The sequence below is a fragment of the Oryzias latipes genome, chromosome 12 (assembly GCF_002234675.1).
Source record: "Oryzias latipes chromosome 12, ASM223467v1".
Classification (NCBI taxonomy): domain Eukaryota; kingdom Metazoa; phylum Chordata; class Actinopteri; order Beloniformes; family Adrianichthyidae; genus Oryzias; species Oryzias latipes.
The window spans coordinates 4,185,301-4,207,313 of record NC_019870.2 but is presented as its reverse complement, the minus strand read 5'-3'; the positions used below and the strand labels follow the sequence as shown (position 1 = coordinate 4,207,313).

Sequence of the window (22,013 nt, the reverse complement as noted above, 5' to 3'; positions counted from 1 at the left end):
AAATGGCGTATACTTATATAGAACTTTACTACCTTCTCAGAAGTCCCACAGCACTGTACAGTCACAGCCGCATTCACACACACACACATTCACACACTGATGGTGGCTCTGCTGCCAAATCAGTGTCTTGCTCAAGGACACTTCAGAACATGGGCGTGCAAACCGAACCTGCAACCTCTCTGCCGTGGCCGCCCATAGCATGTTCGAACAAAAACATGCGAAAGTCAAAGAAAAGTACAACTTGTGTAAATATTAAAACTGATTTATTTATTAGATCACAATCATTTTGTTGCCACAACACTTTTAAAACCGCACTCCCATCCTCTTTTGATGTATTTTTAGTGTGTTCCCGGAGGTCTATTAATCATGACTACGCCGTTTTTAGCCAAAAATCTGACAACCTGCATCGTTTTCTAGGGGAATTTCTGCAGAGCGGCAGTAGTTCAGTAGAAATTCACCTTGGAAGTTTGGGCGGGACCACTGGTGGGGAGTAAGCCCACCCTTACTTCCCATCATCCTTTTGGTTTACACAAAAATGGCGAGCAACATTGGTGCCATATCCAGCCGTACAGTTTGGAGCCAGATGCCAGGAAAACAAAGACGTACCTCTCAAAAATGCGCTTGAGCTTAATTTTCTTTTTATATGTCCTCCATAGTGATAAAAATGTCACAAGAACGTGTTAAAGGCGGAATATTTATCGGCGTGGGTCATTAAAGTGAATCATAAATTAAATTCTGACTAAAACACAGAAACAGTAAAGGCTAAACATAATTTTAGATCAACAGAATTGTTCAGTTCCTTTTTGGTCTCACTTCATGATGTTTTTTTTGTGTCACAGATTTATTTTGAAATCTTGTTAAGCTTTGATTCCTGCGCTTCTTTCACACCGGGTTTCAGTTACTGATTGCTGCACGACTGCGCTGTTACCCATCATTACCCACAGTATGTATTCTATCAGATTTCTTTTTGTTCCGAGCGAGATTCTTGTCTTCCCAGCTATGTTATCTGTCTTGCATAACTCTCTGCGTGTGATGCCTTTTTAGGTTTTGTAGCCTTCAGGGCAGTTCTGATATCCTGTCCTGCAGCAACTTATGTTCGGTACATTTTTGTTTATCAAAGTCTTTTGTGTGACTTTGACTTGCCTCTGCATGTGAGCGACCGTCAGGGTTCATTGAACTCGTGTGTGACTTTTTCAAAACAGGAGACAATATAAGTCCTCTGAATATATGTACAGTGGTGGACAAAATTGTTGGTACCCCTCAGTTAAAGAAAGAAAGTCCACAATGCTGACTCAAATGACTTGAAACGTTCAACAGTAACAACAAATTAAAATTAATTGAAAATTAAATCATCAAAATCAGCCATAACTTTTGAGTTGTTGATTAACAGAATTATTTAAAAAAAAAAAAACTAATGAAATAGGGCTGGACAAAAATGATGGTACCCACAACTTAATATTTTGTTGCACAACCTTTTGAGGCAATCACTGCAATGAAACGGTTTCTGTATTTGTCAATGAGCCTTCTGCACCTGTCCACAGGTATTTTGTTCCCCTCCTCATGAGCAAACTGCTCCAGTTGTCTCAGGTTTGACGGGTGTCTTCTCCAAATGGCATGTTTCAGCTCCTTCCACAGATGTTCAATGGGATTCAGATCTGGGCTCATAGAAGGCCACTTCAGAATAGTCCAACGCTTTTCTCTCAGCCATTCTTGAGGGTTTTTGGCTGTGTGTTTTGGATGGTTGTCCTGTTGGAAGACCCATGACCTGCGACTGAGACCAAGCTTTCTGACACTAGGCAGCACATTTCTACCCAGAATGCCTTGATAATCTGGAGATTTAATTTTACCTTCACAACTTCAAGACACCCTGTGGCAGATGCAGCAAAGCAGCCCCAAAACAGAACTGAGCCTCCTCCATGTTTCACAGTAGGGACAGTGTTCTTTTGGTTGTATGCTTCATTTTTGAGTCTACCAACATAGAGCTGATGTGCCTTACCAAAAAGCTCCAGTTTTGTCTCATCTGTCCAAAGGACATTTCCCAGAAGCTTTGTGGCTTGTCAACATGCATTTTTGCAAATTCCAGTCTGGCTTTTTTATGATTTCCTTTCAACAGTGGTGTCCTCCTTGGTCGTCTCCCATGAAGTCCACTCTGGCTCAAACAACCACGAATGGTGTGATCTGACACTGATGTACTTTGATCTAGGAGTTCACCTTTAACGTCTTTGGAGGTTGTTCTGGCCTCTTTGGACACAGTTCCAACTATCCGTCTCCTCAATTTGTCATAAATTTTCCTCCAGGGAGGTTGGCTACTGTCCTGTGGGTCTTAAACTAATATGTGCCACTGTGGTTACAGGAACTTCAAGCTGCTTAGAGATGGTTTTATAGCCTTTAACTTTACCATGTTTGTCTATAATTTAGTTTCTAATGTCCTGGGACAATTCTCTCCTTGGCTTTCTGTTGTCCATGTTCAGTGTGGTTCACACCTTTTAACCAAACAGCAACGTGACTATTTGTCTCCCTTTAAATAGGCAAACTGACTGGTTATGGGTTTGAAAAAAGCTGTGATGTCAATTAAAGGACATACCTGAGTTCATCATGACCCCCTGGGCAATAAGTTCTCAGTCTTTTATGGAGGTACCATCATTTTTGTCCAGCCCTGTTTCATTAGTTTGTTTTATTTAATAATTCTGTTAATCAACAAGTCAAAAGTAAAGGCTGATTTTGATGATTTAATTTTCAATAAATTTTAATTTATTGTTACTTTTGAACGTTTCAAGTCCTTTCGGTAAGCATTATGGACTTTCTTTCTTTAACTGAGGGGTACCAACAATATTGTCCACCCCTGTACGTTCACCTTTTTTAAAGTGTATATTTATTAGATTGAATTCATTCAGATCATCAGACTGATGATCAACCTGATGCCCAATGTTTACTTCCATCAGTTTAAGGGGTGGTGTGTGTTTGTGTGCTCTTTTTTAAAAAAATATTTTACTTGTTTTTACATTATCTATTCAGATGTACAGCACTCAGTATTACAAGGTATGAAAGGGTATGAAGTGCTGTAGAAATAAAGATTGCTTGATTTGATTTATGTAGAATTTCTTTGCCACACCTCAGCTACAACCAAAGTTAAACTTTTATTAAAGGGTGTGTATCATGCTATGATTAAGCCTTTCAGAGTAAACTCTATCCATATAAGTGATTACTATATATATAACCTTTGGCACACTAAATCATTTTTTTTAATGAAATGTAAGTTGTCTTCGCAGCTCATTTTCCAATCCAGAAGTAAGACGACTCGATCTCTGAGGCTCCGCCTTTTGCTCCTTGTGGGTGCCACCCATTTCATGATGTCAACCTAGAACAGACCTACGCAGCATTTCTGCGTTTGCGCACGAAAACAAACAACATCCTAACGTCTGCAAAGATGGATCTTCATATTATGCATAGAAAATTAAAGCTTTTTGGCCGCTGAGAAAGTGGGTTTGTGTTAGCCTGGGGGCGGAGCTGGCACCACAGACTCTTCCTGGAAGGGGCTGTTCCTCACTTTGTGATCTCACAATGTGACTCGTTTTGGTGAGTGGGAGGGGCTGGTGCTCAATAGCAGGTTTTTAGAGGAACACTCAGAAATCCGTTGAACAGATCAAAAATACCACTTTGGGTTGTTTTGTTTTTTTTGTGAGGAATGAACATTATAATACTCTTAAAAACTCAAAACAATGAATTAGCATGATATAAGCCCTTTAACACTAGCAATATTTACCTTTTCTTAATTAAACATCTTTATTATCAGGCATCACCACCAAGATCTGCCTGCTTACAGCCATGCCACAGCTTTTCAATGAGATGCAAGTCCTCACACCATCATACTGCCACCTCCATGTCGCTATCATACATCATACAGGTAGGCCTATATTTGGAGGCACACCCTTCAAATGCTCCTCTTTGCTCACCCTTGAATTATCTGTCCAAAAGATTTAAGAATAATTCCAATGTTTGGTCAAATGTGAGACTTTATGTTCATTTTGACTTTGGAGTGTGATTCTCCTTCAATTTTCCCATGAGGCCATGTTTATTTTTGTAGTTAAATCACAAAGTTCAATCTTTTTAGGGTCAAATGAGCCTGGTTGTTCGGATTTTCTGAAGACGTCTTGGGTGCGTTTGGAGTTATTTTGCCATTGTGTGCTAATGCTGCTGAACCTTTTTGATATAACTCTTAAAAGTTTGCTTCTAACAAACTTAAATAGTGTGTTTATCCTCAATTCTGATGAGTTTATCTTTGCAAATATCATACAATAATGCAAATTACCTCTAAACTGTACATCCTTGATTGAAACAGCACAACCTGAATGCTAACCTGAAACAGGAAAAAATTCAATCTGTATTTAATTTGTTTAACTAGCAAGTGTAGCCTGTAACACTTCCCATTCTATGCTGGGCAAAGCGGACTGGTTGCTAAATATGAAAATGTTTATCTTTTTAAAGAACAATCTGTTTCTTGTGTGAATCTATTGTAAAGCATCTCTAGACGACTCAATAATAAAAACCCTCATTGTTTGCAATAACTGACAGTTTTTAAAGAGGTTTGGTTCACCCCCACCCCTGCCAAAGACAGAGAATTTCAACAGAAAATATTCTAATTATCGAGTAACTTAATTCAATGAGTCAACGAGTTTGATGTATTTTTATCTATTTATTTATTCTAATATATCCTTAACCCTTTAGTTGAAATGAGTCTGGTTTGCTTGGTTTGCAAAAGCAGGCAACAACATTAAAGCATCGGCTCAGAAAGAGAAACATTGATCTCACTGCACCTCAAGTTATGCAATAAATAATGTAAACTCCTCAACCAAAGCCCAGTTACTAAGTTTAGTCTTTTTCTTTTTTAGTTCTGTTTGATTGAACAAGCAGCCTCACTCAAACCACACAGCACAAATGCATTTCGACTGTCCCTGGAATATGTATTCGCAGGAGCGAGTCAGCCAGCGTTCATGTTTTATTTTTGACGCTGAGCCCTCTGAATAACATTTCCCCATTTTAATTTGCAAAGTCCAGTCCAATAAATGTTTTGTCTGAGCACAGACAGTGTGTGGAGAGCACTTTGGGTATGTGCAGGACGGCAGATGGGTCAGCATCTATTTAATCAGGGGGGGGGGGGTAAAACAGTGCTGGCAGAGTTGTGTGTGTGTGTGTGTGGGGGGGGGGTGTTATACTGTACGGCTGGGTTGTTTAAATTTTCATTTCCATCAGCTGCAGACGATTTGGTAGCTTTCAGCTGAACTGTGAGGTCTGGCATCTTGGAGAGAATAAAAGTTTTATTTATGGTGTCGCACTTCTCCATGTCTCAAAGAAGAAGTCGGGGCCGAACCAGGAGATGCTGTCTAAAGACCATTTTTGTTCAACTGTGACAGTAAACCGCAGTATTGTGTTAAAGTTCCTATATTTTGCGTGCCGCCGTTGCTGTTGTTCCCCAACTTTTCTTCCTCTTTTGGTGTAGACGATGCTCGCTGGTGTCTGTGGAGGAGCTCTTACATGGGGGCCAGCCCTTCACAAAGCTGCTTACAGTTTCTTTTTAGCATAGCCAGGACAGTATAGGGGATTTCTGCAAGCCAGCACGGTTTCTCAGCCATAAGTAGGCCACCCACAATCACAGCCATGCGCCTCACATGGTAACTCCAACATTCCAGGCCTCTGACAGTCAAGGGATGTAATGATTCTTAGAGAAAACGGAGAGAACCGGGGTCTGAAATGAGCTTACGTGCAGAGCTGAACGTATTCTTGTGCTTTTGTTGGCACATCTTTGTGAACTATGAAAAGAAATGCAGGAATGCAGGGCGTTTGATTCACTCTCAAATACTTAAAGCGGGGGGAGAGATGTGTATTTCCGATCTTTGTATGCTGTAAAAAGTAATCTCATCTTCATTCGAGGATGCTGATGATAAAATCAAGGAGAATCCTTTGGGATTGACACAGAAAGTTATGTAATTTCCAAAGGTGTTTCATGCTGCATGCAGAAGGACATGGAAGGGGGTGTGGGCCGCGTTGCAGCAACGCCATTGGCCCAAATCTGTGACACGGATGACTGACAGGATCCCCGACCAATCAGAGAGCGCGCCTTTGTCTCGCCCCTTCGGCCAAAGGGGCGACGTTGAAGGGAGCATTTGTTCGGGACGGGGAGACTGTGCCGTTATGCCGTCTGGCTGTATTTCGTAACACTTGGTACTTGTCATTAAATCGGATTTAAACTTGAGCGAAGGATTTTTTTTTTTTAGTTTACCCCTGCAACCGAGCAGAGGCTGGATCCGTTTGGACCTTTTTATCGATCGTTTCACGAAGTTTGACGAAGTGGAGGCGATTTGTGGGAAGAGTCGTTGGAAGCGTTCGTGGTTTTTCGTGCTCCCTCCCTGTCTCTCTCGGTGAGTTCCTGCTGCCTCAGCTCGACAACTATGCTAGCAAAAAAACTTTTTTTTAACGCAATGTTAAAAAATCTCGGAGATTTTTTCTGTGTGTGTGTGTGTGTGTGTGTGTGTGTGTGTGTGTAGCCGCTAAAAGTAAATGATTAAAACGTAATGCATCATCTGTTTAAACTTTCATTTTGAAGTACTTTTTGCTAACGCGGCTAACGGCTTCGTGAACATGTTAGCTAGTAGCAGCCCTAAAGCTAAAAACTGACTACTTTAGACAGGTTTTTTTTTAATGAAATATTAATCTTTATACACACTAAAACGCTTACAAATGTGCGGGTTTAACCCGCACAGAAGCGAATTTATTCCCGGCGGAGGGAGGAAGGAGTTCATGCTAGCAGCCGTTTACTGGCCGTGCAGTAACTTTGTAAATCATCACGGTCCTGTAAAGTAAGTGGCTCATAATAATGAAGTGCAGGACAGTGAATTATTTACTTTTGTTGCAGTCACTTTGAGAAAAAGTACCCCAGAGTTGATTTAGTGTTGGAATAAATAGTTATGGTCAGCAAACAAACTTTTATTTTTATGCTGGTAGTTATTTAAAAAGCTTAACTTTATTATTAAACTTGCTTTGCTTTATTTTTCTCTTTTGAATAGAACTCAATTGCTTTTTGCTTGTTTAATTGCATTTTTTAAAATGTGCGTTTTTTTATGTAACTTTTTTTTAAAAGCTTTTATTTTGAAATTTACCCAAATGGCTTTTTCTTTTTTGCATGTACTTTTTAGTCTGTTCCTCTGGTTGAAGATGGCCCCTCTCCTCTCATCTTACAGGTCTGGATAAGCACTCAGAAGATCACAGCTGCAGGCCATTTACTGATGGGTACATACAGTGGGGCCATACGACAAAAGAGCCGCACTTTATTGCCAAGAGACGAGAACTGTGGGAGAACGTCAGTCGTCTCCATAAAACGGCTTTTATAGGTTAGTCGTTATTGACAGATGAGCACCTGGAGCCAAAAGCACCGCCGCTGATTCCAGCCTGAGAAAGCGCCTCAAAGCAAAACGATCAGTATGAGCGCCGAAGCATATCAGTACAGAGCGCTTTATGACTACAAAAAGGAGAGGGAGGAGGACATCGACCTCCACGAGGGGGACGTATTGTTGGTAAGCAAAGGAGCTCTAGTGGCCCTTGGGTACACGGATGGTCTGGAGCAGCAGCCAAACAAGATTGGCTGGCTGCCGGGCTTCAATGAAACCACTCAGGAAAAGGGGGACTTCCCGGGGACATATGTCGAGTACATCGGGAGGAAGTGGATCTCCCCCCCCACTCCCAAACCGAGGCCCGTCCGACCTCTACCTGTGGCTCCCAGCCCCGTCAAAACCGACGAAGAGTCCGACTCGGAACAAGGTGAGTTTGACACTTTTCCGCTTCCAACAGCAGTTTTAGTTTTTGATATTTTGTATTTTTGGGTCAATAAATTTGACGCAGATTTAATGGCGTCCAGCTGCAGTGAATGTAAACCAAGCTTGGTCCCGGAGGACAATGGTGCTGGTGTGTGCCCCGGGCTCAGAACAGGCCGTATGGTACCAGTGGATGTCATCTGTTTTTCTGCTCAAACAGCATCCAAAGGGACCGTTGTTCCCGAATTAGCATCGAGAGGGGGGCCTTTGATCCAGACGCAGTAAAAGCTAATTTCATGTTTTCATTTATGCATTTTCACAGTTGGAAATTCAGGGCAGAAGGTGGCGTCGAGCGCTAAATATTTCAGCTTTCTGGTTTCCGGAGATATTTTTAAAACAAACCTGCCTGAGCTGTTTTTATCAGGCGGCAGAAAACCTCTTCCTGGTTGAAACCCAACAGTTTCAGATGTGCCAGCAACAAAACCGACAAACCTTTGCTTCTGTCGAGGATGGTTTCAGTGGGATTTAATGCGTGCTGCATGCTTTCTCGCCATTTTCCAGCTCCTGCAGCTCCTCAACCAACAAGAAAAGCACTTTATGAGTTGAGTGGCGTGATACTATAGCGTTTCCTGCAACGGCCATCATTGCATAAAAATCTCATACCGTTCCATGCATATTGCACATAATTGGGGGCACGGAACATGGAGCTATTTTGGGCTGATTCAAAGCATTTTCTTTCCCTTATCTTTGTGTGGAGCCAAACTAAAAGCCAATGCAGCGTTCCTGTAACATAAATCTGTTTTATGTCCTGATGGCTGTTGGTGCGATTAAAGTTTTTGGCTTTTTTTGCCGGGGTTACAGCTCCAACAAGTGACTCCTGGTTTCGGGGAAACGAGGACCCTTTGAAGTCCGCGGCAGAGTTGTGGGTCAGGCCACAACTATGAGGAGCAATCAAACCCCCAGCCTTTAGAAGACGCTCGGCCCGCCGTCGATGTGCACTTCCAGCTCCGTCTGTCCGTGCGTGTGAAGAAGCAGCTGTAGCTGCCAGGTTTCTAGTTTCTGCCCGCCGTGGTTCGATTGTGAAATTCTTTGCTGCGGTTTGCAGAGCGGGGGCTGTTGAGGGGGATGGGGGGGGGGGGGGGGCAGCTGTAGATGAGCGGCGGCGTCGAGCCCGGAGCGAGTGTGAATGTAGCACAGAGAGAAGAAAAGTCTCTGTGTCCCCGGTCTGAGAAATGGGTGGGGAGCCAGGGGCCCCGGGGTTATGGCCGAGGCAGGGCTGCCGTGAAGGATAGTGTGCAGCGGATTCAGGGCTTGGCGGAGGGGCTGAAGTCGGGGGGGGGGGGGGGGGGGGGGGGGGGGGGGGCTTTGAAGAGGGTCTCGTTGCTCCCAGGGTGTTTGTGATTTATTACCCACCACCAAGGGATCCAGCTCCCTTCCTCCTTCCACCACAGCTTTTTTTCCTCCTCCTCCTCCTCTTTTTTCTTTTTCAATGTTTTGATAGTTCCTACAGTCTACGAAGGGGGGGCAAAGAAGGTGGAGAATTGAGGCACGGGGTGGTGGGGGGTTACATGAGTGCAGCAGATGTGGAGAGGGAAGCAGAAAAAGAATAAGGGCAGGGCTGGGAAACTATTCCGATTCATTCCAGCTCCTTTTTTTTATCTCTCGGCGCTGCTCCTGCCTGCGCCGGGCCTCTGAGCTTAGAACAGAAATGTGTTTGGGCTCGCCAAGAGGGAAGAACGCTACATTTAGGGAATTTTAATCTCCAACATCTCCCTTTTAAACGCACTTCAAAGACTATTAGGTTTTCGAACTGCAAAAAGAACACAATTCTTACAGTTTATGTGCACGTTTTAAGACCCACGCCGCTGAAAATTATGTTTTTAACGCAACTTCAAGAAAATTTAGCTTAAAATTGCTTTTGTGACCATTTCATTTTTCAAAAAGTTGTAAATCAGGAGCAAAGCTTGTGGGGTTCATGCCACAACCTCCCTGCTCTGCTTTATTCCGATGCGTGAACGTCTTCGTTTTCCCTCGTCTGAGTTGGCATCTGTTTTAAAAACCGTACGGCTGGAAAGCTCTGATATTGCTCGCCATTTTTGTTGCAGCGGTTATATTCGGTTGGGGTTGTGAGGGGCTGTAAGCTAGTGGGAGATAATCTAAACAGATGGATAGTGGGAAGGGGCGGCATCTCAAGAAGACCACCAGGAACGCTTTTAGAACAGATGAAAAGATAATTGGAGCGTGACTTTAAAGCTGCTGGTTTTCTTTCTTTCTTTATTTTATTTTTTGGGGGGGATTTTTGTGTGTGTTTGTGTAATCGTCTTCCACTCACAACAGTCTGAAGTGTCCTGCAAATGCATGCTCAGTCTTGTTTTAGGAAACATTTCATACTTTTAGTTGCAGTTGAGTTTCATGACTACCAAAACGAGAAGAAAGAGGAGTATGTTGGCAGAAATGAGCGCTTGTTCCCGTCTGCAATGCTCCCGTTCTTGTGCCGTGAATGTGGGGCCTTAAAGTTGCTTCTGGAAGGAGGAAGAGGAGGCGCAGGGAGAGGACTCCACATAGCTGGAGCATCAGATAATGCAGCTCTCCTTCTCTTGGTCTCTTTAGCACTCCGACTGACATCTACTCTATTGAACGCTCTCCCCGTCCATTCTGTCGCTCCCCTCCGTTTCTGCTAAGACTTCACTTTTCGGATAAATTATGCATGGAGTGACTTCGGATCTGCCCATCGGATCAATACGGTGGAAACACCGACGCGATGCTCCTCTGTGGGCAGGAATGCGTTGCGTGGGGGGGTGTGCACAGACTGCACGCTGGACTGATTTGTAGCTTTGTGATGAATCAGTATTGTGCTAAGTGCTGATTGCAGTAACACGCCGCACAATGCAACGGGACAATAAAAGGTTGGGCTAAATAGCCCCCCCAGCGATCGCCGCCCCCTCTCGTGTTGCCGGGGAACTTTCTGAATCCACGAACACGCCGGACACGTTTCCCAGCCCGGGGAGGCGGTTCTTCTCTCTGGGCTGGAAACTTTGTTGCTGGGGTTTTTTTGTGGATTCCACGTTCCCGTTCTGCATCCATGAGGCGGAGCGTTCATGCAACGTGCGTGTCATCCTTTCATTATCACTGCGTTTGTTTCCGGGGAGGGGGGATCACGCCTGAACACAAGGGGGGTTGTTATTGCAGCATTAGCAGGAGTCTCTGCAGAGCTGCTGGGAAAACTCCTGTCATTATATCGCTGAGCTAAATAGCAGGTGAAGTTTAAAACCAAAACTTGAATTTATATTTACCGAAACAGAGGAATTAAGTGAGATAATGGTGGAAAATGGTGAGCAGGCAGCAAAAAAAAAGATCCCTTTGAGGTTTGCTGACATAAACTGCTGGTGTTGTTTACACACAAACACGGAGCATGGAGGCCAAACGCCGCGTGGTCATGTTCAGACACTGACGTCTGAATCGGCAAATCTGCTTTACTGGAGGTGAGGCGCGTCTGCGAAAGAGAAGAGAAATGAAACGCCATGAGATGAGGGTGAGATAAGAGACGGATGTCAGGGAGGCCCAGGAGGAATTTGAAAAATGTGATTTATTGAGAGATGCGTTGTGTTTGAGCGGTGTGGCGTTACATCATATACAGTTCTAGCATTATATATTATATATATATTATTCCTCCGCAGAACGAGCCGTTTTTAGTAGCCTTTTTATGACACAAGAGAACCTGTGTAAGAAAATCCAGCTTCTTTTTACAGTCTGTTTGTTGGAAGGAATGTCATGCTTATAAAAGGCTGAACATCTGATAGTGTCTTTATTAAAGGTTTGCTTTTTTTAATCTTGTATTTGCTGTTGAAGATATTGATCATCAGGAAATGGTGCTTTTATGTCGTGATAGCCATATTTAGGGTTAAATGTTTGGGCTCTAGCAACAGTCCTCTCATTGGCTGCTGCTTCTCCCCTGCGCTGTGTTTTCCGGCCAGCAGGAGGCGCCACCGCCCGCCCTTTCTCATCACTCATTGCCTGACAAAAAGGTCCGGGCATGTCTCTTAGTCTGTGCAAAGGCAGCACCCACCTCTGCAGCTTTGATGCACGTCTTAGTTGTGTGTTTTTGTTGTGGGGGTTCCTTCCTCCAGACGAGAAGAAAGGGCATAACCTGAAAATGCCGGTTACTTGAGCGGCCTTTCTAAATTTACCCAAAGTGGGTGCTATCTTTGGTGCGTCTGTGGGGCCCCCCGGCTCGGTCCTGCCCGCAGTCTGCAGTTCGTCGGGTTCAGACGGACCATGTGAGCTGACGAGACCGTGTCCCACGCCGCGGCGGTCCCAACAGCAGCTGCATCCACTTCCTCCTCCACCTGCGGTTTTTCTGACTGACTGGCTGAGGTACTTGAGGATCTCGTGACGTCTGCCAAACATGCAGACATGTTGAGGCCCGTCTTGAGGGGCCCCCTCTGCCTTACTCTCCTTTCACGGGTTGCCACAGAAACCAGCGCGCTTTGAAAAGTCTTGATTTGCAAATCAAGACTTGAATAAAACATGTTTTTAAAGTGGCTGTTTGTGGTTCCACTAGACTTTTTGTTGAAACCGTCACAAGAGAATGCTGGGAAATCGGTTGGGTTGCAGCTTATTGTAGATTCTTCTTTTAGTGTTGCTGTAGTTTCACGTTGTGGCCAGTAGGGTGATCATTCGATATCGCACCAAAGCATCCTCGAAATCATCTCCAAACATTTCTGCCGTGTCTCTTCTGACACTCGATACAATTCCAGCAACATCAGAGCCGTCACATTGTTGACAGTACCGAGAAGCAAACGTATCTCAAAGCAGCCGCCGCCGCCGCCGCCGCCGCCGCGTGGAAGCGCTGCAAATGAAGGGTTTGTCTCCATTTGGGGAAAGTTTCAAACGTGTTTTCAAGGTGTGATTCCACGATAAAGAGGGGGCCACATGTCTTATGCCGTTGTGTAATCCCAGGTCGAGTTTCACGTCACTCCTGGCTGTGAAGGGAGTTTCTCAGAAGAGTGGCCGGCCACAGAACGGGTCGTGTCGGATGTCTTGTCTCAAAGAACGCTTGCACTTTCAAGGTGTGCAATGGCATCCGCTCCTTGTCCCCACCTCTATTTAAGGAACCCTTTTCCATCTCAAAGTTAGTTGGTTCTGAGAATCCAGCCCCCCCCCCAGCCTGGCATTTCCAGTAACGTCCTCCAGATGAGCAAATGTCCAACAGCGGCTCTGCGTGTTCTGGGCTTTGGCGAGCCCGGTTCTGAGGCGACTGGGGGATAAGGAGCTTCTTCTTTAGCCTGCTGGATTCTGTTTTTCTGTGATTCAGAAGTCATTCTTGCGTGGAAACCTACTGAAAGTTCAGAGAGAGCTTTCCTTTCATGGTTTCCTCAGCATCTTGTGTCTGCGTTGAACAGTCGGGCCTTTCAGTAAAAAAAAAAACATTCTCCAAAATCCACCTTTTCAAATAAAACCCTCGCCAGCTCCTTTCATGTCCACACCTGGGCGCAGAGTTCTGAGGGGGAAAATGGAGTAAAAAGTCCTGGAGCCTGGCTTCCCTGGTGTCACAGGATATTTGCTGAGTTTCTTGGCCTTCCAAACCCTAACTTTAGAAGCCAGTGCCTCCCACTTGAATCAGGCTTTTGTAAATACTCTGCTTTAAAAGTGGTTTCCTTGGTCGTTTACCTGCTTCCTTTGAAGGCTGTTTGTCAAACATCTCCTCGTCTCTGCTGATTCAGGTCACATTAGAGTTCTGTTCACCAGCTCCTCACACAACAGAAGGAAAGTACCTGAAACAACCTCATGGTTTCACTCTGAGTTCCCCTTCTAAAAAGTCGAGTTTGGGGTTTGAGCCTGAAGACAAAGTTCTGCTGTGCTTTTACGGTTCAGTCAGGTGTTTCCTTAAAGATCGGTTCTTTCTGCAGAGAGCGAAGCTTAAACATCGATCTTCTGCAAAGATCCGCTCTGATGAAAAATGGGTTTTAGTGTTTCTAATATGTGCATTTTTCTGACGATGGACGACATGTAAAACCAAAGGAGCTTAATGATGACGTAGAAAATACTGTTCCATTCTGAGGCCTTCCCTCGCAGACACATGGATTCGTGTACATCTTCCTTGTCCTCGTCCGCGCCGATCTTGCTCGCCATTTTTGTTGCACCTGTTATGTTAGGTTGGGGGTGGGAGGGGCTGTAAGCTACCAGGTAGTAAAGTATTTTTATGTTGGGTAAAAACAGCAAGTCGTAATTAAGTACCACTGGGAACGCTTTGAAAATGGATTCAAAGATGATCAGAGTGGGACTTAAGGAAACTTTTTTTTTACCCAATTCCCTCCAGGCTCCTGTTTGCCGGACCTGACAGAGCAGTTTTCCCTCCCGGACACCGCTCCACCCATGCTGACCAGGCTGCTGGAAGCCATAGAGAAGAAAGGTGAGCTCACCTGAATTCCCTCTCTTCGCCCCCCACCTCTTTTCCTTTCATTCCCTGACCTCTGTTATACTGTCTGCAGGGCTGGAGAACCCCACCCTGTACCGAACCTTCACTGCAGGAGCCGGACTGGAGGTCAGGCAGTACTTTGAGTCAGGTGAGCTCCATCTTCCTCCCCGACCGCCTCCGACAGCGCCAGGGCTCAGTGTTGTTCCAGATGCTTTGTGTGCCGTTTGATGCACCAGAACCAGCCGCTAACCTCAGAACCCGTGCTGCAGATCCTCCATCCGCAGACCTGGATCAGCTGGATCTGCCGGTCTTGTGCGACGGCCTGCGCCGGTACCTGCTGGACCTTCCCCAGCCCGTCGTCCACCCGGCACTACAAGTCCAGATGGTCCACACGGCCAAAGGTGGGAGCCGTGACGCACGCTGACCCCAGTTCTGCTCTGCCGTCTCCACAGAAGTGCTGACGTAACGCGGCCGCCTGCTGAACACACCCGACTTTGAAGACAAAACCACAGGAGTGCAGCTTTGCTTCTCAAAGCCGACTCTCACGTTAAAGCTTTTTTCCCCTAGTGTAGTATAAAACTTAAAAAAAAAAAAAGCAGCAGACTGAAGCACATTTTGTCTTTGCTTGCCCCCCCCATCCGTTCTGGTGCTGCATCTTGCAGGCACAGAGAGTTCTAACCGCAGCCTCTGCTGCAGCTCTACAGTTTTTGTGTCACACGGCCAGAAACAGGATATCTGTGGTTAATAGGAACTAAAACAAGCTTGAGGGTTTATCTTCAGCATCTCTGAGCAGCCAATCACCTGCCAGCGTGCTGTACGCTCAGTCAGACACGGTGTGTCTGTGCGGTTTGCAAGACTTTGCTGCACATGACGCGTTTTTCCACACCGCTTTGTGCCTCTCAGCCGGAAAAAAAACAAAAAAAAAAAGGGCTCAGTCTGTTTCTTCCTCTGACCCTTCCACCGCTCTACCTTTTTCCCCTCACCAGAGGTGGCGAACCCTGAAGAATGCGCCCAGCTGCTGCGCCGCGTGGCCAGCACCCCCAGCCTGCCCCACCAGTACTGGCTGGCCCTGCACTGCCTGCTCAGGCACTTTGCTAGAGTGTGCCAGAGCGGCTCCAAGAACCTGCTGAGCCCCAGAACGCTGGGGGAGATCTTCAGCCCCGTCTTCTTCAGACAGCAGTCCGTCGGGTGAGCAGCTTTGACTAACGCAGACATGTGCGTGGGGGGGGGCTGTTTCAGGCTCTGACTGTAAGCGTGTTTCCTCGTCCTGGCAGCTGTGAACCCAGCCTGGACGCCTACATCAAGATCATTGAGGTTCTGGTGACCACCGAGTGGAGCGAGAGTCGAGCCGCTCCAGGTGAGTCTGCTTCCTGCATGTCCGCCTTTAGCCGTTGTTGCTTCGGAGGATTTACTATGGGATGCACGCCCTGCCAGGGCTAAAGCACCGCACAGACAGACAGACAGACAGGCAGGCAGACGGACGGCGGAGTCAGAAATAGCAACAAAGCGGTGAAGAGGTGGGACGTTCAACCACTGCAGCTGAAGTAGAGCAGCACATGCAGATGAAGGTTTCTGATTCACTTTTCCAAAACTGGAGGTTTGTAGATTCAGCGAGATGGAATCAGAGCTGCTGATCTTCTGCTTCAGGAGATTTGTCCAACCTGGAGGACAGATTTGTGTGTCGCTCGGACGGAGCCGTTGTGTGTGTGTTTGTGTGTGTGTGTGCCAGAGCGTTTTTTCTTTTGGCGGTTTGGACTATTTATGGAGCAGCTGTCAGTCATTTGGATGTGCAGAGTAAAGGTGGGAGCTGTGGCTCCAGGATGGGTGACGTACGCAGATCTGGGCTCAACATTATGAGCAGAGGACTTTGCTTTGTCTTGTATCTGTGCACGTGTTTGTGCGTGCGTGCACGTGCGTGCGCCTCCTCCCAGTTACTGCCTGCCTATTTTAAGAAAGCGACAAAAGGCCCACTTAGATTTGGTTGGCTGGAAAGTTGGCCCGCTGCGCCACAGAGCTCTTCTTGTTAACTGAGGCCTGCTCCAGCCTCCCAGCCCCCAAACCACTGGATATCCACAACTCCTGCCCCCCCTCAATGTGCTCAGTCAGCAAATATTTGAAACTTTGCAAGTTAATCATAAGACCGAATCTCTCCCCCCTCCTTTACAAACAGAGAGTGGGGGAGTGGCGGACTGGGGGGGGGCGTGCACAAACGCAGCTGGTGTTCAGAACAGGCTGCGGCGGAGCAGCTAATCATTAACTGCGCGCCTCCACGTGAGCAGACAGGGAGACTTGAGCGCTCGCAGCAGGAAGTGAGCCCGTCAGTCTGGAGTCGAGACCGGTCGCTCCTGTGTCACGCCGAGCGGATTGCCCTCCAGGACTTCTGAAGGAAGCGCACAAGTCCGGGAGCTTTTAGGAACCGAAGAGCCAGGCCTGAAGCATGAAATGGAGCGGAGGACTTGAATGCAGCTCTGTTGGATTTACTGCGGCTTTTGGGAATACCGGAGACGCTTCGAAGAGCAGACGGATTCAGGCAAACATGCTCAGCTCTCAGAGTAAGTCTGATGGCTGTTTGTTTCCACTTTAGGCTGAAACCAGAGCATCAGAAAAACCCAAACTAGAGCAGTTTTCTGTCCTCATACGGCTCCAGGCTCTCGGGGAAATCTTTGGGGCTGCGTTCAGACGTGCTCTCCGCTCTGGGATTAACCTCTCAGTCCAAAAGTTCTGACTCGGATGTAAAAAAAAACCTTTCATAACCTGTTTTGCGACGATCTCTTGATCGGGCTAGATCCCTGGTTGATCAGCTTTCACTGAAGCTTTAATTCACTTCTAGGAAGAGTTTCTATTTTCACCCCCCCCCACCCCACCCCCGAGGTAATCAAGCGGGCTATCTGTGTCCCGCCGAGTGTCATGCTGCAGGATTACAGGCATATTTTGGAGATGTGGGTGCTGCTGACCGGGCCAGGCTTTACAATGGAGCTGCGTACGTGCTGCTGCAGCACAGCCCGCTCTGCCTGCGCTGCCAGCAGTGGGAGGAGCCACGACACGCGCTGGGAGGGAGGGGCAGAGCAGGAGAGCAGCTCAGCAGAGGAGGAGGAGCGCAAGAGAGAGGAGGGAGACGCTTCAGGGTTTAGGTTGAGGAGTTGCGAGCGATGCAGGACCGGTCGGTGACAGACCCCCACACTGTGATTGGCTGCGGTGAGTGATGCAACGCGTTACCGAGCAGGCTGCGGGCGGGCAAGTGGGTTTGTGCTGCGCGGCCGTCCCCTGGCTCCTGTCACGGCGCTGTCACGGACCAGCGGACGCGTCTGTGGGGGTTTTTTCGTGAACGCAGCAGCAGTGCAGATTTGTGGGCTAAAAAGACCGGCTGACTTGGCGCCGCCGCCGCTAGCCTCCCTGTGACCGTTGGCTCCGCTCTTATTGGTTCATTGATCCTGAATCCAGAGAACAGAATCCTGCATGAAAGCTCTTTTGATTTTCCTCCTGGGCTGCTCCAGACACCTCCTGAATGAGATTCCCCCCCCCCCCCCTTTTAAATGTAACCCTGGGCGCGTTTTGTCCCTGCAGCTCTGCCTCCGAAGCCCCCGAAGCCCGCGGCTGTGATTAACAACGGAATGAACAACAATATGGCTCTGCAGGACGCAGAGTGGTACTGGGGGGAGATCTCCAGGGAGGAGGTCAACGAGAAGCTGAGGGACACTGCGGACGGTACGTTTCTGGTGCGAGACGCCTCCACGAAAATGCACGGCGACTACACGCTGACTCTGAGGTGAGCTGCCCCCCACACACACACACACAGTGAAAGCCTCCTTCCTGCTGCTGTCCGTTTAACTCCCTGCTTTGCTTTTAGGAAAGGAGGAAACAACAAGCTTATCAAGATATTCCACCGGGACGGGAAGTACGGCTTCTCCGACCCGCTGACCTTCAGCTCCGTGGTGGAGCTCATCAACCACTATCGCAACGAATCTCTGGCTCAGTACAACCCCAAGCTGGACGTGAAGCTGCTCTACCCCGTCTCCAAGCAACAGCAGGTGAGGCTCTGTCCCAAAGCGCCGTCAGGCCAGCCGCAACCGCGTCCTGACGCAGATTCTGTCCTCAGGACCAGGTGGTGAAGGAGGACAACATCGAGGCCGTGGGGAGGAAGCTCTGCGAATACCACCAGCAATACCAGGAGAAGAACAAGGAATACGACCGTCTGTACGAGGAGTACACCAGGACGTCACAGGTGAGGAGCTCGCTCACCTGCCGAGGCCGGTTCTGACCCTTTTGCACGCCACTAAAACCCCGCCTCTGCCTGCAGGAGATCCAAATGAAGCGCACAGCCATAGAAGCTTTCAACGAAACCATAAAGATATTCGAGGAGCAGTGCCAAACGCAGGAGCGGTACAGCAAAGACTACATCGAGAGGTTCAGGAAAGAAGGAAACGAGAAGGAGATCCAGAGGTGAGACGCCGGGCGGAAAACCTGAAAAACATTTGATGGCCAAAACAATCACTTAACTTTTTTTTTAAAATATATATATTTTCAGGATCATGGGAAACTACGAGAAGTTAAAGTCTAGAATCAGTGAAATCGTGGACAGCAAGCGCAGACTGGAGGAGGACCTGAGGAAGCAGGCGGCCGACTACAGAGAGATCGACAAGAGGATGAACAGCATCAAGCCGGACCTCATCCAGCTCCGCAAGACCAGAGACCAGTACCTCACGTGAGTACCGTCCCGCCGCCGCCGCCACCACAGCTACCACGGCTGCACCATCTCTAACCCCCATCTGCTCCCCGTCTGCAGGTGGCTGACACAGAAAGGAGTGCGGCAAAAGAAGCTGAACGAGTGGCTGGGAATCAAGAACGAGAACACAGAGGAGTAAGTTTTCCAGGCCTCAAAAAGTGTCCTGGCGCTTTGATGTTTTCAGCTGACGCCCGCCGCTCTTCTCCTCAGTCAATACTCGATGGTGGAGGACGACGAAGACCTCCCTCATCACGACGAGCGCACCTGGAAGCTGGAGAAGATCGACCGGCTGGAGGCTGAGGGCCTCCTTCAGGGAAAGAGAGACGGCACATTCCTGGTTCGGGAAAGCAGCAAGCCGGGATGCTACGCATGCAGCGTGATGTACGTGTCACGGCCGCGCGCCGTTTCTCCACACGCTCTGAGCGCGAGCAGCGGTTGATGGTTGTCCTCTCTTTGCAGGGTGGACGGCGAGGTGAAGCACTGCGTCATCAACAAGACGCCCTCCGGCTACGGCTTCGCGGAGCCCTACAACCTGTACAGCTCGCTAAAAGAACTCGTACTTCACTACCAGCACACGTCGCTGGTCCAGCACAATGACTCTCTGAATGTGACGCTAGCGTACCCCGTCTTCACCCACCAGCGGCGGTGAGGACCCCGGACGCCTTCTTACGGACGCAAAGATGCACGGCCTCGCCGGATTTGGATGCCTGAACCATTTCAGAGACACAAGCCTGAATGTAGATCTCCTGTTTCTTTTCGTTCTCGTTTTCCGTTGGGAGCACAGAATCCAGCCGACTGCTGAGCTCCACCCCTCCCCGAGCGGGCGGGCGAGCGGAGAACATTTGAGGCCTTTTTCCTTCCAGTGCTTGTTCTTTTCCAGAGCTTTACCAGCCGGAACCGGAAGGACTCTTCGCACCGGCCACGACTTCCTCATCTGCGTGTTTTTCTTTGTACGACTGCCCACGTGACCAAAACTCTTCCAATCAGGAGAGTGTGGGGGAGGGGCTTGTGTTGACTGTTCAGTAGCAGACCATGGATCAGCTGACAAATGTAGCAAAACGGCACTTTGAAAAAGACAAACTTTATTTTGTGTTTGGAAACAAGGAGCAGAAAGGACTCGACCCACGCCTCGCCGGTTGGACTTGCAGAAACAAACTCGGATCTGCTGGCAAGTCGAACTATGAATGGACTTGTGTACATAAATCAAATTGTGCAAACTCGTGAATCAAAGTACCAAAAAAAAAAAAAAAAGGATCAGCTCCTGTTTTAGTTTTATTCTGATCTGCTATGCAAGTCTTTCTCCATTTTTACTGTTGCAACACGATATAAGCTTCGTTTTTGCTTGAAAATCTGTTCCTGTTTAAGGATCCAGGAGGATATTTTGTTGAAAATGCCAAGATACAGTTAAAAGAAATGCATATAATTTTTAAAAGAGAGCATAAACTTTATTATAAATGACTTTAACAGCTCCTATGGTGGAAGATGTGAGCGTTTTATTAGGTTTTTTTTTCCTTCAAACTAAAGTCCCTCTCAGGCGTTTGAGCTGCTTCGGTCACAAGTTTTCTTTTTTTTTTTTTTTTTTTTCCGAACATGCAGTCGTGAGTTAAAAGCGCTCAAAACGGCCTGATGGGATCGTACGACCCATATCACCACCAAAACAGCAGTATAGATTTATTTTGTTATAAAGAAAATATATAATGTTCCCATAAGAGAGATAAGCTCACTTTACATTTTACACTTAGTATTTTTCTGTATCAGAAAATCACTGTTTACATGGGTGGATCAGCTCATTTCAGAAAGCGATTTCTCATTTCGAAATGAGAAATTTCAATTAAACGCAGGTTGCCACGGCTCGACTCGTTTCCTTCGACAGCTTTTTTTTTTTTAAATTTTTTTTAGTTTAGCTGTAATTAAGTGTCAGAAACCACTGAACGTGTATATTTTTTTAAACGGGCGTTTTTCCACGCGATACGAGGAGGGAAAAAAAGGCGACCAAGATCAGACGTATATTTTGGGTTCTTCTGCGCGGCGGGCACGGCCAAAGTGAAATCTGTGACGGAAGAGTTGTAGAAGACTTCAGCTGCTTGTTTTCACTGAGCGCGTGACGAGGCTGGCCGCCGTGCAGCACGCACCTCAGTATTAGCTCGGTTCACCTGACATGACGGTACAAAAGTGTTTTTGAAACGATCAAAATCACACCCAACGTTCAAAAGTGTCTTTTTTTTTGTTTTTCTTGATCAGATGTCTCCAAATTCAGAACAGCAGTAAACTAACCGGCACTTAACCCCGACAGCTGCTGGCACAAACATTGTGGTTTTGAAGTTCTCAGATGACGTGCACCATCTTTTTTTAAATTTGAACTTCTGTTTTTGTTTTTTTTTATATGGTGACCCCCTACCCCCCCCACACCCATGGTTGGATTGAAATCAGACAATTTTCCCCTGTTTGGCTTCAGATCTGTATTGGGCTTTGTTAAACATGAAATAAAACACTTGTTTTTATGAATTTCAAGTCGTCGGTTAATTATTTGCTGAACTCGACACTCTGTTGAATAGGGGGTTTTCCCCTGCAGTTTAACACTCTGTAAATTCAGTTCCGTTTTATTTATGTAGACCAATATTACAACAATAGTAGTCTCAATGGGCTTCATGCCAGTAGGTGTAGAAATCAGTCACAAAATATAATGGGTAGTTGGTAAACTAAATTGGGCATCCCTGCCCGTAGACCCGCCTCCTTGTTAAGAGAAAACTCTTAAAAAACAAAACGGACTACGGAGGGAAAAAAAGGAAAAAACCTCAGGGAAGTCCACATGAAAGGGGGATCTTCTCCCAAACAAGTTTCGGAGTTTCCAGGAATTTTTCTGTACCTAGTTTGAACTGGAAATGTGAAATTTTATGCAAGTCATTCTCTCTCAAATGTCATTGTGGCTAAACCCTCAAGGGTGACGATGTATGAAAGTATATGCAGACAGAAATGAGAATCTGACACATCGAGAACCACCAGAGAAATGATGTCGAGGTCATGCTCCACTCCACCGCACAAATATTAAAGCAAGAGCTCTAACAAA

The 22,013-nt window shown here is 46.9% G+C and overlaps 1 protein-coding gene across 2 annotated transcripts; it reads left to right on the top strand.

The window, feature by feature from the left end:
- The first annotated feature begins 6,156 nt into the window (after positions 1–6,156).
- Positions 6,157–21,451, top strand: pik3r1 (phosphoinositide-3-kinase regulatory subunit 1). 2 transcript variants are annotated; one of them, XM_023961154.1, is made up of 15 exons: positions 6,157–6,416; positions 7,236–7,812; positions 14,125–14,217; positions 14,297–14,371; positions 14,493–14,624; positions 15,210–15,411; positions 15,498–15,580; positions 17,788–17,989; positions 18,071–18,251; positions 18,320–18,445; positions 18,521–18,663; positions 18,749–18,925; positions 19,007–19,081; positions 19,157–19,327; positions 19,406–19,595. In XM_023961154.1, exons 2-15 carry the CDS (start codon positions 7,476–7,478, stop codon positions 19,593–19,595), a joined length of 2,187 nt encoding a protein of 728 aa, XP_023816922.1. In that variant the 5' UTR covers positions 6,157–6,416; positions 7,236–7,475. The 2 variants fall into 2 exon arrangements, with proteins under 2 accessions (XP_023816922.1, XP_023816923.1); XM_023961155.1 differs by lacking the exon at positions 6,157–6,416 and having other exon boundaries at positions 7,476–7,812; positions 19,406–21,451.
- Positions 21,452–22,013: the final 562 nt, after the last annotated feature.

Bases quoted from the DNA above. Each gene is read 5' to 3' on its own strand.
- pik3r1 (XM_023961155.1), top strand. From the start codon at position 7,476: ATGAGCGCCGAAGCATATCAGTACAGAGCGCTTTATGACTACAAAAAG. The intron at 15,581-17,787 runs GTGAGTCTGCTT...TTGTCCCTGCAG, and splicing joins CGAGAGTCGAGCCGCTCCAG to CTCTGCCTCCGAAGCCCCCG. The intron at 18,926-19,006 runs GTGAGTACCGTC...CCCCGTCTGCAG, and splicing joins ACCAGAGACCAGTACCTCAC to GTGGCTGACACAGAAAGGAG.